General features: G+C 40.9%; 1 protein-coding gene across 3 annotated transcripts in view; it reads right to left on the bottom strand.

The window, feature by feature from the left end:
• The window catches only part of PCYT1B (phosphate cytidylyltransferase 1B, choline), a 99,815-nt gene that overhangs the window by 63,543 nt on the left and 19,427 nt on the right, over positions 1-16,845 (bottom strand). For all 3 annotated transcript variants that reach the window (XM_087427112.1, XM_004435209.3, XM_087427113.1), the window contains exon 2: positions 9,198-9,297. In XM_087427112.1, coding sequence (XP_087283238.1) covers positions 9,198-9,297 — 100 coding nt within the window. The remainder of the gene's footprint in view (positions 1-9,197; positions 9,298-16,845) is intronic.

Here is a 16,845-nt window from a genome sequence, read left to right as displayed (position 1 = left end):
ATACCACCAGAATTGGCAAACGCTACAAATCAAGGCTTATTTCCCTCTGGGGGGCCAAGTGTTAAACGTTTAGCAGCATACCACTGCACAAAGGTCACTCTCTAACCTCTTCAGTATCATAAGAGATGGGGGCAGTACACATGCCCCAAAGGGAGGAGAGTCAGGGTGTAAAAGTTACATGTAGGGGTGGCACTCAGGATCGGAGGCAAGGGACCAACAGTACAATCTTTCCTAGGGAGAAAGGTCAAGAGTGAAGAGGCCACAACAGACACTCTCACAGTGGCATACAGTGCTCTGGGAAGTGTCATTCCATGAGGAAGAGGGACACACTTCACCACAGCCCCCTGGGAGCCAGGAGACTGTGCTAGAAACTGCAGGATGGGCTGGCCTGGTGGCTTAGCAGTTAAGTGCGCACGCTCCGCTACTGGTGGCCCAGGTTCGGATCCCAGGTGCGCACCGACGCACCACTTCTCCGGCCATGCTGAGGCCGCATCCCACATACAGCAACTAGAAGCATGTGCAACTATGACATACAACTATCTACTGGGGCTTTGGGGAAAAAAAAGGAGGAGGATTGGCAATAGATGTTAGCTCAGAGCCGGTCTTCCTCAGCAAAAAGAGGAGGATTAGCACGGATGTTAGCTCAGGGCTGATCTTCCTCACACACACAAAAAAAAGAAACTGCAGGATGACACTTTTGCTGACCCAACCCAAAAACCCATCCCCTCAAATATGAGGGAGACATCAACGGGTAGAGGGGTTGGGTGCCAACTTTTACACCATTCTGGACTCTCAACAAAGGAACTAGAAAATGAAAATACGGTAAACTACAAGCTAAATACAGTGAACTGAACACACACATGCTTATCTCCACTTCCTCCCAAACACAATAAGAATTACAGAGACAGAATTTAAAAGGTATAATCCCCCAAAGTCAGAGAAAACAAGAAAGGCAATGACAGTGGATGAAAGATGTCAAAACATTTTGGCAAGTTGATTGTCAAGTGCTGAGTCCCTACAGGGAACAAGAACCTGGGGTGGGGCAGGTAGGGAAAGGGATTGCTGGGTTTTTTTTTAATAAGCCTACAAATCCTACTGACAGTTTAAACTACATGCATGTATTATACTGATGTTATAAAAATAAATTTGAAAAAAGAAATCAATGCAAAGTTTTGTTGAACGATCTTTAAGACCTAGATTTAAAATTGTGATTATTTCTTGATGTAGTGCAACCTCATTAATTTGCAACATAAATTAAAAGGAATGTTACATTAAGATTCAGATGATACAATGTTTCTAATAAATTAAATTTCTCTAATAAAAAAAGAGAGAGACTTTACGTTAGATAGGGAATTGCAATTATTCCCAATTATACATCACTTTGAACAAACAGAATTGCCTTCACAGGATTATACTGTATTCTAAATAAGGCACAGTAAATAGAAAATGCTTTGAAATAACAAACTGTCTAATGAAGGATCCTTGGTTTCAATGCTCTTATTCAATTTGAATTCAATCGAGGAAAATTTGTTTTAAGATACAAACCCCAGGGGAAAGCAGATGGCAGTTTTGCAGAACTTTTTGTTACTGATTCAGAGGTGATCAAGATAAGTGAATTCAGGAATCAGGGAGGAAAGAAAAGTAAAGAAAGATGGCATAATTACTGAGAAAAAGGCCATTTAGTAAATCTTTGAAGAGTATTTGTGGAGTTGATTTTGCAATAAGCCCACTTTTAAAAATTGTCGTGTGTCAGCAATTTCCAGACTGGGAAACTCTGTAGAACCAAAAAAAAAAAAAAAAAAGAACCCAGTCTCTTCAACAAATAAACTTATAAACTTCAAGGAAAAAAAGAAAGAAACTGAGAGAGGACTTGCAGATTAAAAGAGATTTAAAAGACATTTCAACATGTTGTATGTACATTATTTGGATTTGGGTTCAAACAACTAAAAATAAATGATCACATAAGACAACTGGAAATTGGAACACTGGATATTTGATGATTTTAAAGAATTACTGTTAATTTTTTAGGTGAGATAATAGTATAGTGGTTATGTTTTTAAAAATAGAGTTCTTATTTTTTTAGACATATATAGAGAAATATTTATGGATGAAATGATAGGAAGCCTGGGATTTTGCTTCAAATAATTCAAGAGGGGAGAGTAGATGGGGGTGTGCATGGGGCAATACTGGCCATGGGTTGTTGGTTGTTAGGTATAGGTGACGGACACATGAAGTTTCATTATATTGCTCTACTTTTGTGTATGTTTGAAGTTCTCCATAATAAATTTTTTATTAGAGTGTGCCTTTTTTAGTTAATTTGTATGTTTATTTGTTTTCATCTTTTTTTGAGGTTTTTCTGGACACCTTTTTGGTCATCTGAGGACTCTCCAGAGTGCCGATGTTGGGAACCACTGGCCTGTGAAGCTGGAGGTTTGACAATGATCACAAGTCGGAACACAACTATTCCATGGCCGTGGCAGAGAGACCTTGGTGGCTCCTAATGATCTCTGCCTCCTGGTATTCATGCCTTTGTGTGATCCCCCCCTTTGAAGTGTGAGTGGGACCTGTGACTTGCTTCTAACCAGTAGAATATGGCAAAGATGATAGATGTCATTCCCATGATTATGCTACATTATATACGACTAGATATTGCCAGCAGATCACTCTTTCTCCCTTGGTGGCTTTGAAGAAGCAAGCTGCCATGTTGTGAGAGAGCCTATAGAGAGGGCCACATAGCAAGGAACTGCAGGTGGCCTCTAAGAGCTGAGGATGGATGGCCTCTGGCTGACAACCAGCAAGAAGCTATATCATTGGTCTTACAATTGCAAGGAAATAAATTCTGCCAACAACCTGAGTGAGCTCAGAAGCAGATCTATCACCAATCAAGCCTCCAGGTGAGAACTGAGCCCTGCATGACACCTCGAATGCAGCCTTGTGAGACACTGAGCAGAGGACTCAGCTAAGCCAGGCTCAGACTCTTGACATGTAGAAATTACAATATAATAAATGTGCATTGTTTTAAGCCACTAGGTCTGTGGCAATATGTTATGCAGCATAGAAAATTAATACAATGGCATTATAGCCTTTCTGCCCATTGATTATTATAAATTTTTAAAGTATTTCAAAGTAAATTCCTGTTTATCCTGAATGGTCAGAGTAAGGCATATCAGATAAATGTCATGTTCTGATAAAAATGCATGTCTGGGGGCTGGCCCAGTGGCGTAGGTTTAAGGTTAAATTTGCACACTCCGCTTCAGCAGCCCGGAGTTCGCAGGTTTGGATCCTGGGCGCGGATCGATGCACCGCTTATCAAGCCATGCTATGGTGGCGTCCCATATAAAGTAGAGGAAGATGGGCAAGGGTGTGAGCCCAGGGCCAATCTTCCTCAGCAAAACAGAGGAGGATTGACAACAGATGTTAGCTCAGGGCTAATCTTCCTCAAAAAAAAAAAATGCATGTCCATATACCATATGTTGATTACCATGTTTCAAATAATTTAAATATAACAAACTACACATAACACCAAAACGATACTGAATATTTGCTTGAGGATCATGGATACAAATAATGACCATGGTACAGTACTGTGGGGAAAATTTGATTATTTTAACATCCTAGATCTTACATTCCAAATTTTTATAAGTTATTCAGCCCATATAAGTAAATGAAACCGTGAAGGGCGCTATGCTTACCTCGCATCTCACACCATATACAAAAATTAACTCGAAATAGATCATAGATTTAAATGTAAGAGCTAAAACTATAAAACTTCTAGACAAAAACAGGAGAAAATCTTAGTGACTTTGGGTTTGGCAAAAATTTCTTAAAGAGGACCCAAAAAGGACACACTATAAAACCAAAAACTTGATAAAACTGGACCTTATTTAAAAATTCTGAAAAAAATTTTTTTAAACAAATAAAAACTTTTACCCTTCAAAAGACATTTTTACAAAAGTGAAAAGGCAAGTCATAGACAAGGAGAAAATATTTGCAAAATATATATATCTGATATAGGACTTGTATCTAGAATATATAAAGAACTCTCAAATCTCAATAATAAGACAAACAACTCATTTTTAAAAATGGCAAAAAAATCGAACAAACACTTCACCAAAGAAAATAAATATATGGATGACAAATAAGCACGTGAAAAGATCCTCAACATCATTAGTCATTAGGGAAATACAAATTAAAGCCATGAGGAAATATCACTTCATACTCACTAGAACGGCTAAAAATTTTAAAAAATATATTGACCATACCGAGTGTTGGTGAGAACAGAGTACAACTGGAACTCTCATACACTGCCAGTGGAAATGTAAAATGTACAATCTCTTTGGAAAGCAGTTTGGCAGTTGGTTAAAAGGTTAAATATCTGCCTACCATACAGCCAGACAGGAGGCAATCACCAACTCCATCACATCTGAATTCACATTTTTGTGGAGTGTGTTACCGCGTTTCCTGGTATTGCTTCAGATTCAGGCAACAACCAAAGGGTGATTATTCCTTTTTGATTATGGCCATTAACAAGCTACATTTAAACAATGCCTTAAAAGTACATACAATTTACAAAGCATGTATATTTCACTTAATCTTTGCATCACCTCTGTGAGGTAGGTATGGGAGAGTGGACTTACTATCCTCGCTTCCTAGAGGGGCAAATGGAGGCTCAGCAAAGTTAAGCAGCTTACCCAATGCCATACAACCAAACTAATATGAAGTTTGAGTGCAAGTCAAACTTCATTGCCCTTTCTTCTAACTCGTGGTGCCTTCTAGAAAACTACCTGCCAACATGCATTCTTTGAAAAAAGAAGTGAGAGAGAGAGACTATTGCTAAACGCCCAGTAATTATGGTAACTAGTATTGTTTTTGTGTACAATTGATCTGCAAAAAAGGTGGCACAAAAATTAACCATTTAGAATCTAATAGTTACATACTTTATAAAGTTCATAGTTTTATATAAACTTTATAATTTCCTTCTACTTATAACCAGCAATAGTATTTTCAATAAATGATGATTGATGTTTGCTTTTTAAATACATTAAATTTAAGTAAAAAAGAGTACATTTAAAGAAAAATTAAGTAAATTATAGTACAGATGGCATACAAATAAAGCAAAATTCATTAAGGTGGCCCTTGAAAAATGAATTTGGGAAACTCTACCCACTGTGGAAACAAAATAATACAAATCCCCTTTTTGAGGAAAATAAGAAATCAGAACTGAGTTTCCCTTTAAGACAAAAATCAGCTTTTATGAAAAAGAACCTATGAAACTGTCACTTGGACTCTTCCTTTATCTCAAGATAGAGGAATGATTCTCTCTGTCCCAGGATACATACTAAACCTTGGAGGCTCATAGCTCCATAGCTGGACTAGTTGAGCTAAGATCAAAGGTGCTGATTCCGATTGCTCTACTGTATTCCTTCTCTTGAGGTTTCACCACCCTTGTGACTTCACAGACGAGATCCAGGAGCTAAGAGCAGAGTTTGTCATGACCTCTTTTATAATTTATACCCCAGGACCTGTTTGGGCAGACCTAAGATCGTGAAACATATTGTGGGCAATTGTATTGTCTAAAACAGGGCTAGTGAAGGAGACAGTGAAAGACTTCAGGTTTAACTATAATCTTGAAGCTCATTATAAACCCCAAATACAGGTCTGTTTGTCTTTTTGATGGAATGCTCAAGACAGTGCCACACAAAGGTAATTGCTTACTACACTTGAAAATTGCCAAACACTTCAAAAAATAATGATATTTTTCTTGTTTTCTTAAAAAGTAGGCAAACAGCAAGATTTTTTTTTTTATTTTTTGTTTAGTGCAGTAACATTGCAGCGTTATTCACAATAGCCAAGACTTGGAAGCAACCTAAGTGCCCATCAAAGGACGAATGGATAAAGAAGATGTGGTATATATACACAATGGAATACTACTCAGCCATAAGAAACGATGAAATCCAGCCATTTGTGACAACATGGATGGACATTGAGGGTATAATGCAAAGTGAAATAAGTCAGAGGGAGAAGGTCAAATACCATATGATTTCCTTCATTAAGTAGTAGATAATAACAACAATAAGCAAACAGCAAGATTTTTTAAATTCTCTGAGCTTTTCTTCTAACAGTACAATGCTGACAATTATATTTGGGTAATCTTCCTGTCACTCCCTCCAACCACTACCAAGGGTTACTCTTAAGCAGTGGTTCTTGCAGTGTGATCCCAGGACAGGCAGCATCAGCATTAGCATCACCTGGGAACTTGTTAGAGATGCAAATTATCAAGCCCCACCTCAGACCTACTGAATCAGAAACTCTGGGGGTGGAGCCCAGCAGTCTGTTTTAACAAGCCCTCCAGGGGATTCTAAGCTCACAGAAGTTTGAGGACCACTGCTCTAATAAAGCAATGGTTATCAGAGCATGGTCTAAGACTAACATGTGCCTTCTAGGTAATCAAAGAACTAACTTCTTGTCACATTTTAACACTGATGTTAGAAGTTCTAAATAAAGGAATTTCTAACAGAAGTTCCCCAGGCCAGGTGCCCATCAACATCACAAATTCTCTTGGATAACTTCTCAGTGTCATCACCTGAGATAAGAGGGGAGCATTTCTCTTCTAAGACTGGGAGTTCACCTTTGCTCCATCTCACTCCTCCTGTAGTGACCCATGTTCCACAGAGCCCACCACACAGCTATTTCAAAATGCGCCACCATCTTATTCTAGCCTGATTCTCAGGGTTTAAACTGCTTGGAGGTTAGACAATGTACAGGTGCCCAATCTCACCCAATTAGCTCGATGCCAGCTCAAAGCATCAGACCAAACTCTGATTCTATATCCAGAGGACAAGCTCCTTCTCTTGTCCCAAACTTTCAGTCATTCGTTTATTCATCCATTCATTCATTCATGAAACATTTACTGAGCATACAATACTTGACAAGTACTTCTCCAGGTGCAGGTGCAACAGCAGGGAGCATGGCAGATGGTCCTGCCACTACAGAAGATCACAGCTACTGTCTGCCTTGTTCACACACCTTCCACCCTCCAGTTCAAAGCCTGAGCATGTTTTCACTTAACTCCACGGTGTGCTGTGGGCTGGGCTCCACAGGGCAGCCCGTTGTGGTGGACAAAGCAAGAGTTTGAGGTAAAAGGGACTTGGGGTCGAATCCTAGCTCTACCCAGTCAGCTAGGACATTTGACAAGTTATTTTTCCGTTCTCCAAGTTTCATTTGCCTTATCTGTAGAAAGGACAATAATCCCATCTCCCACTGTTTTTGCAAAGACCTAACGAGACAGAGTACAGGTCATAGCACCCAGCAGATGTAGAATAAGTTCTACTTCCCCAGAAAAGTAGGGTCCTTTTCTGCTCGGGCCTGAAGTGCATCCCTTCAGTTCAGGTCAAATCTGTCTCTGGACTTGCACTGCATTTGCATTTGTTGCTGGGTGTGTATTTCTCAGTGTATGGACTGTAGACCACCAACTTCAGAATCACCTGGGCTGTTTGTTCAAAATGCAAATGCCTGCGCCCCACCGTGGATTCAAGGGTGGGAGGGAGAGAGTAGGAAATCTGATTCTGTAACAAATTTACCAGGTGATTCTTTGCACACCAAAGTCTGGAAACAACTGGTTGAGCTGCTCTGAACTACCTCCCCAAGCCTCTTCTTGCCTTTCTCAAAAGAAACTCACAAAAAAGCTTACTAACTTTGCCCACTCTCCTCACTTCAGTCTCTCGAAGGCTATTCTTAAAGAGGAAGCAGAGGGTCATGGTTGAGAGATCAAGCTCAAACACAAACAGGCTTGGGATCAAATCCCAGCTTTACCACTTACCAATGGTTCTCAAACTGTGCTCCCCCAGCAGCAACATACCCCCCAGGTGATGTTTAGAGATACAAATTCTTTAGCCCCGCCCCAGTTGGACTGAATCAGAAACTCTGGGGGTGGCCCAGCAATCTGTGTTTTCCCAGCCCTCCAGGGGATTCTGACGCAGGCTCCAGTGTGAGAACCACTGGCACTTATTAGCTGAACAACCTTGTGCAGATTCACAGCTTCTCAAAAGACTTCATTTCCCCATCTATGAAATACTAAAGGTACTAACTATATGGAGTTGTGATAGTGAAATGACATGATACATATAAACAATTTAGTACATAGTAAGCACTTGATAAACATCTGTTTTTATTATTATTAAGCGAATTGTCCTTTGTCCCATGGATTCTATTAAATTGGGGGTGTTTGTTTTTGCGATGGTGAGTGGAAACCATTGAGTTATGCCATCTTAAATGGCTCAAAGTTTACCAGCTCAGTCTTATTTTTCACTCCATCCCAATCAACTAGAACACCACTCATTAACTCTCTCTCTCTGTGCCTTCACTATTCCTGTTCCATTGCCCAGAATACCCTTCCATTTTCTGCCCACATAGTCCAAATCTTACTTCTCCCAGAAGCATAAGCTCAGGTCTGCTATCAGGTCTTGCCTGACTGCTCCCAGCCAAATGAATCTGCCCTTCCTAAAATTGTCAGTTATCATCTGTGTTGCAGGATTTAAACCCTAAGCATATGCATGCATGCTACTGGTGGGCTTTTACTTCATATCTAGTTGTCTTATCTCTTTAATTACAGTGAGAGCTCTTGGGAAACAGAAATGGTACCTTATAGTTCTTTTTAAATCTCTTCCCTATCCATCCTCTGGTATACACTAGAGGAGTGAATGAATGAACACACTCCTAGAGCAGAGCCCAGGCTCTTTAACAGAAGGCACAATTGGAGAAACTTTTAAAAACACAGACTTTTAACAATGGTAATAATTATAGTAGCTTAGGTTTGTATAAGTCTTCACAGTTTAAAAAATGCTTTGGTATTTTTAACAGAATCTAGTTGTCACAAAAACCTTGTGAAGCAGGTATCGACGCCCCTGTTTTGCACATGAGGAAACAGATTCAGATCATTCTCATGACTTGCCCAAGGCTGTAGAACTAGTAAATGGCAGAGCTGGGCCTCCAACTCCGGTATCCCGCTACTTCTTTCACTGGGCAACTTTGGTTGATCTAGTTTATCACTGTTGGTATTTCTCCTTCTTGCTCTGTGCTATAATCTCTAAATTCAACTCTTCCATTGAAAGTGAGTGCTGCTCAAATAACGATGGGCCTTTCTGGCACTTTAGCTGTCAGGACAGGGCCCATTTGGAGAACAAGAAGTACAGCCTCACCTGGTGTTCCTAAGCGGGCCTGAGCAATGGTCAGTCTTTCATGGGGTGCTTGGCACTGGCAGCTGCTTTCATCTGCAAATGGGGCAGGTGCAGTCAGGGTCTAGAAGGGAAAAAGAGAAAGGGAATACAGTCTGACAAACTTTCCTTTGGCACTAATCTCCCCTGAAGTTTTACTTCTGTTGGCTACGCAGGTATGATTAAGAAGTAGAATATATCTGCTGAGTCTTTCAGAGAAATATTGTACTGTTATAAATAAAAACAGGGACAGTGTCACTGAAACCTTTTTTGACTGATGCTTCGGAAATAATCAGAGCTCTGCAGTGTCTACTCTATGCCAGGTACCAGATGAGGTACTCTGAATATGTTATCTCTTTTAGGCCCCACAACACCCTATGATGGCTAGATACTTCTATCTTTCTATAGGCATTCTATCCTTCTATAGTATAGGGTAACACCGTGTCTATTTCACAGAAAAGGAAACTGAGGCTTCGCAGGATTAAGAAACATGCTAAGTCATGCCCTAGAAAGTCACAATGCCCAGCTTTGAACATTTCACAACCACCGAGGGCAGACTTCAATCATTTAGACTTACCCACACCCCAGGGTACTCGGCTGGAAGGAATGCCATACTCAGAAGTGTGGTAGACATCTCCTGTATTTCACACACACCAGCCTGGCCAATCACAAACTCTGACATCTCTTCAGTGCAAAGGCCAACGCCGTTCTCTGTGCCCTGGGAGGGCCTAAAAGCACAGCATTTCTGGCGGGCTGCAGATAACTGCTCTATGGCAGCTCCCACTGCCACCAACGGCTGGAGGCCCCGCCCCAGGCAGCTTGGGCTGGGGCTCTGGGGAGCGCTGTGAGAGAGATGTAGTCACTTGGAAGCCTGCCCAGGAAGTGGCTCTGCATTTTTTAGTCAGCCTCTTAAAATGAAAACCTCACTCTCTCCAGACAGAGGAAGAAAAAGCCAGTGGTATTTTTGTAAACAGGGCAAATGCAATCGAGACTTGTCCATTCGTAGTCTTTGAACTATGTCATTACCATGAGCATCACTATACCATCTTTGGTATTTTTAAAGCTGAAGTTGACAAGTCCTTGTAAACGTTACTCATATTGTTACATGAATTGTTTCTTAGAGATAGACACAGGTGTTCCTTAACTCGGGAAGACTCAACTGAAGAACGATCCATACATTTGAGGAGGGGCTATGACCCACTTCTGCCATTCATTTATTCGTTCCCTCACTCATTCGAAAATGTGTCATGCGCTATCTTAGAACCCAGGATAGAATAGGGATAAGACCAGTCCCCGTCCTGGAGGAGCCCCCATCTCTTCCACGCTGCCAAGAAGCAATCCTTGCCCTGCCCCCACACCTCACCCCATTGTAGCACCTTCCACTCTGGAGGCTAGAGTCCTGCCCCAAAGTTGTTTGGAGACCTCCCAGTTGCCTGAGACGTTCTTAACCCCCACCCTCCCATTCAGGGCTTGGAAAGCAGACCAAGACTCTGGACATGGATTCAGGAAACTTGCAAGCATTGTTGGTTCTTTTTCAGATACATTAAGGTGACCTTGTGGGCCATGGTGGGCCGGAGCAGCATTTTAATGTGGCAAAGGGTGCAGTGACAAGAGCAGAGGCTCCGTAGCCACAAAACTGGGGTTCAAATCCCCTTTCCAGCACTTACAGGCTGTGTATTCTAATTTGACTCTCCTAGTTTAAAGGAACTGACACTCACTAAAGTTAGCTCAAGAGACGAAAGATTATTTTAAGGCTACCCTGGTGCAGAAACTGTGGGGAAAAAAGGAAGAAAGCAGCCCCTGGCCCCAGAGTGCTCTGCACCAACCTGGCTGCTCTCTGCACGTGATTCTTTCTGTCCCACCCTCATTTACCTTATATCCTTCCTCTACATTAAAGTTTCTCTTTGCCTTCTACTCCCCCATAAACTTCAGCTTAAATATGGCCCATCATGGCTTCCTAGGCCTCTCTTCCCAACACTCATTCAACAACTTTTCATTGAGCCTTTCAGCCCCAGCTCCTGCTCCTACCAACTTACTGCTTCTTTCCATGTTTCCCAATTCAAGTTCCTAATGGAGAATCAGATCAGCCAAGCTCATCTTTTCCAACTAGGCCACAACCATTGAACTGGATTGGCTTGCATTGAATCAGATGCCCACCTGGGGCCCACCAGCTGTGGCTGGTGAGGGGAGGTAGAGTGGCAGGGGAGGTCATGAGTGGCCTGTCACTGCCCCTTTAGTAGGAACTGTCACTGGGGCAAAAAATATATTTGACCTTGTGTGCTCTTAAAAGGAAGTTCCTTAAATTAGTTGAATCTCAGTTTCATCTGTAAAATGGGCACCCATCTTGCAGGGTTTTTGTGAAAAATAGAGACAATGTATGTAAAGTACCTGGTACTCAATAAATTGTGGCAATTATTATTACTGCTATTAGTATTCATTATTATATATCATAATATAGACTACTATATACTATATATTATGATATAATAATAGATAATGTAGTTCCCCATAGAAACAAGCAAATTGACTCATGAGTGAATTTTTAGGACATAACCCAAAAAAGTATATGCATTGACAAATGGGATTGGCTTATAGTAATGATTCACTAACCTTTAATATATGTGGACAGTGAATCTTTTTTATATGATCTAAAATAAATTACTCTTTGGAGATCTTTTACGTGCTAGCCAAGAAATTTATTAAGGAGATAAGGTGTTGCTGTTTTCTAAGAAAGGTCTATTCTAGATGGTGTGAAATCTGGTAATTAAAGCAGAGATAGAGAAAGTTGTAAAGCAATGATAGTTACTCAAAGGTGAAGAAAAGCTTTTATGCATTGTGCATTTTGTTCTTAATTATTGTGGCCTAGAAGTAAGGAAAAAGGAGAAGTGAAGAGATGGAAGGCAGAGAGAGTTCATAAGTGAGCTTGTGTGTGCATGTGTGCACATGTGTACATTTGTGTGCTTGTGAGCATCTTTAACAGCAGTTGACATGGAGAAGGGGTATTTCTTGTTATGTACAAGGCACTGTGCTTGGAATGGGGAGAATGCAAAAATAAATGAGCCATAGCCTTGCTGTGAACATTGCCAGAACACTGCCTTCCAAAGTGAGGCAGAATACTGCCTGGGGTTGAGAGTCAAGCTCTGCATTCAGGAAGACCTTGGTTAAGGCCCACCTACCACCAACCAGCCCTGTGACTTGAGGTAATATTTTTTCAGTCCAAACACCCCAGAACTCCTTCTTCTCTGAGCCAGAACAAATCATTTGATTTACAAGGGCTTCTATGCAACTCAGGTTCTGTCTTCTCCACCTATAAGGACTAACCTTATAGACTAACCTCAGAACAATGGGAGTAAGATAGCCAGAAGCTCCAGAGAGGGGCAAGGACTGGTCCAACTTGGCCTTTAGGCTCTATACTGGCCTGCAGGGGACCCAGGCCCCCATCTATTCCTTACCACTTGCCAGAGCTGGGATGGTTCTAGGGATCCTCTGGTCGATGCCCTACCTAGGACATAAAATTGAGGCCCAATAATATAGCATAATAGCTAAATCTTTGAGTGCCTACATAGTGTCATGTATCCATCTACACACTAAGCACTTGAAACGTATTAGTTCATTTAATTTAACCACAACTCTGCGAGGTAGGTATCTCCATGGAATTGTACAGGACCTGTGTTCAACAGTGACACCAAGTGGTAGCAAGAAGCAACAGCAGTGGTAGATCCTTTAGATTCAGTTACCTTTTTGGCTCCCTTTGAACTGAGGAAACTCTCAGGATTCTTAGACAATTAGGATAGAAGGACCTCAAAAAGGAGACACTGGACTTCCTGATAATTAGAGAAGGGGGAGCAAACAATTAATTGAAAAAACAAAAGCATGTGACCATATTTCTACCCAGACTTAGTGTAGTAGGTCAGATGACTAACATACAGTTACTGGCTAGCCTCAGTCTAGATTCCACACCACCCAGATCGCATCGTTGAGTGTTTACTAGCACATGCTATGTGTTTCTTATGATGCTAGATGTTTGGAGAGTGGATAAATGGAGGGGAGAAATAAGAAGGGAAGGAAAAGAATTGGCTCTGAGGCAGCAATCCTCAAAGGTGAAGGGTGGCCCTGTTAGACTGGGAGGAGGTATTAGTTTGAAAAGGCACATTCAATTTTCAATAATTTCACATCTGGAAAAAAAATCCTACCCTTTTCAACATACATATCCTAGAAATTAAGCCTCTGAACTGGTAGAGATCATCAGAGATAGACTATGCCCTCCCAGGAAGCTATATTCCAAATTCAAGGCTGAGGAGGCACATTAAATTTTCATGTTTAGCAGAGGAGAGAGAGGGTTTTAAAGGGTTAAGAAGCCCTGGCCCAGTGCCCTGGACCTCACATGTGCAAGGGTCTTGGCAGACCACAGACTTGGAGCTAGACTGCAATAAAACTTCCTTCTTCCTAATTTAAGATTTCAGAACACTCAGTCATAGCATGTGAATATGTTGCCTATTTGTCATACAAGTTCTGGTTATGGAAACTCTACTGTAGTACCATACCAAAGCTGTATTCCCATCAGGCTTTTTAAAGGGGAAGACGTTAGATATTTGGGCATTTCATTTGCAGAATATGTTCAATTGGACATTGTCAAATATTTACTTAAAACAAAAGCTATTAGGCACTAGATGAAATATACAGTGCAAACATTACTTGGGTGCAAAAAAATGGTCGGTAGAACCTGTTCTTATGCAATGTGCATCACTGACTGGCAACTGGACGAATCAGACAGCAAGCTAATCAACCAGTCAGAACCTAGCATAGTACTGCTGATGGTGACAACCAGCTGTAGAATTGCTTGTTTAAGCTAAGCTATTCTTCACTACAGTAGGGCAGTTCAGTCAGACAGGCATGAGTTCAAATCTTAGCTCCATTATTTAATATCCATTTGATTTTTTAAATTTAATTTTTAGAAAATTCCTAGTTCTTAACCTCTCTAACCTTCAGTACCCTCATCTATAAAAGGGGAATAATAAAGTGATCTACCTCATGAAGCTGTTGTGAGGAGTAAATGAAATGATGCATATGTGATTAATATCTTCCTTTTGCCTCTCCAGAATCCACTCTCTTCCTACCCTTCTCTACTCTTCTCTGTATGGCTTCCTGTATGGACTTCACCAACAGGCTCCGTTGCCTTCTTGCTTCCAGTTGGGTTGGGTCCACCGGAAGCATGCAAAACACTGGAGGGCAAGACAAGAGTGAGCTCAGGGTATCTGTCTTCCTGGCTTCCTCTCTGTTAGGAAGCAGTATGTTAGTTCTGTCCTTTTACCAAAATCCACGGCTCCCGTGAGGGGGCCCTGTTTATGGAGCACTCTGCGAAGTTCTGATAACCACACTCTCCCCTGTCCCTTCATACCCAATGCTTCTAGGCCTAGGGTGTATACTATCCCTTGAGGTTTCCTTAAACCCTGCCCACGCCTTTGTAAACAGTTATTAAACTGTCTTCATTTTTCCGCTTTAGAGTGAGCCGTCTGTGTCTCAACAGGGCCTTCAGTGATATAGTATATATAACAGTATGATGCCAGGCTCAATAAATGTTAGCTAGAAAATGTTGATGAGGCATGTTAGAAGCACAGAGATCAATTGAAAAGTGAATTACCCATAGTTAATAAAGTCATAACCATCTCAAGAATGTCTTCCAGTAGGATAAAATTTTATGACAGAGTATTTCAATCAGGATATGCAAAAGAGACAAGAGCAGGACTTCAGAAAGAATCTACTTTTCCCACATAGGCCTTTTGCCTCAGGACTCATCAGCTTTAGGACTGCAAATTCAGAATTACAAAAAGTCATCACAAAATCTCATTCCTCAGTCTCATGCTGCTAGGTTTGTATTTTTCCATCGCTGAACATATTTTTCAAGGCCTGATTTTATTTGGGATCAGAATATTCTAGTCTTTTGAAGATAGAGAGAAAAGAAAAAGTAGCTTTTATAGTTGACCATCGCCCAATACACGTGAATCACTGGATTCTTGGACTGTGTCATTGATTATGTAGAATCTCAGATCAGGCAGCTGCTGCAAAGCCTTGACAGATGCCAGTGGAGCAGAGGAAAAGGAGGCTTAGTACATGGCTCAGCACCAAGAAATATCCATTTTTCATTTAGCTAAGTATGGCATGCACATATTATGAAGTAATAGGCACCATTAAAAACAGTAAGACAAAAAATAAACAAATGGGACTTCATCAGACTAAAGAGCTTCTGCAGGGCAAAGGAAACCAGGAACAAAATGAAAAGACAACCCACCAACTGGGAGAAAATATTTGCAAATCATATATCTGACAAGGGGTTCACCTCCAAAATATATAAAGAACTCATACAACTCAACAACAAAAAAAACCAAACAACCCAATCAAGAAATGGGCAGAGGGGGCAGGCCCAGTGGCGCAAGCAGTTAAGTGTGCGTGCTCTGCTGCGGCAGCCCGGGGTTCGCTGGTTTGGATCCCGGGCACACACCTATGCACCACTTGGCAAGCCATGCTGTGGCGGTGTCCCATATAAAGTGGAGGAAGATGGGCACGGATGTTAGCCCAGGGCCAGTCTTCCTCAGCAAAAAAAAGAGGAGGATTGGCAGATGTTAGCACAGGGCTGATCTTCCTCACAAAAGAAAAAAAAAAAAAAAAGAAATGGGCCGAGGATATGAACAGACATTTTTCCAAAGAAGATATACAAATGGCCAATAGGCACATGAAAAGATGTTCAACATCACTAATCATTAGGGAAATGCAAATCAAAACTACAATGAGATATCACCTTACACCTGTTAGAATGGCTATAATTAATGGGACAAAAAATAACAAATGTTGGAGACGATGTGGAGAAAAGGGAACCCTCATACACTGCTGGTGGGAATGAAAACTGGTGCAGCCACTATGGAAAACAGTAGGGAGATTTCTCAAAAAATTAAAAATAGAAATACCATATGACCCAGCTTTCCCACTACTGGGTATTTATCTAAAGAACTTGAAATCAACAATCCAAAGAGACTTATGCACCCCTATGTTCACTGCAGCATTATGACCCAAGCACCCATCAACGGATGAATGGATGAAGAAGATGTGGTATATATACACAATGGAATACTACTCAACCATAAGAAACGATGAAATCCAGCCATTTGTGACAACATGGATGGACATTGAGGGTATCATGCAAAGTGAAATAAGTCAGAGGGAAAAGGTCAAATACCGTATGATTTCCTTCATTAAGTAGTAGATAATAACAACAATAAACAAACACATAGAGACAGAGATTGGATTGGTGGTTACCAGAGCGGAAGGGGGAGGGAGGAGGGCGAAAGGGATAATTCGGCACATGTGTGTGGTGATGGGTTGTAATTAGTACCTGAGTGGTGAACATGATGTAATCTATGCAGAAATAGAAGTATAATGATGTACACCTGAAACTTATACAATGTTATAAACCAATGTTATTGCAATAAACAAAAAATTTAAAAAAAAAAGAAATGCATGCAAAAAGACACACACACACACACACAAAAAAGATGTGGTATATATAGGCAATGAAATACTACTCAGCCATAAAAAATGACAAAATCATCCCATTTGCAACAACATGGATAGACCTTGA

Source organism: Ceratotherium simum, chromosome X (genome assembly GCF_057802395.1).
Source record: "Ceratotherium simum simum isolate JZ-2026a chromosome X, ASM5780239v1, whole genome shotgun sequence".
In the NCBI taxonomy this organism is placed as follows: Eukaryota; Metazoa; Chordata; class Mammalia; order Perissodactyla; family Rhinocerotidae; genus Ceratotherium; species Ceratotherium simum.
This window is presented reverse-complemented; position numbering and strand designations above follow the sequence as displayed.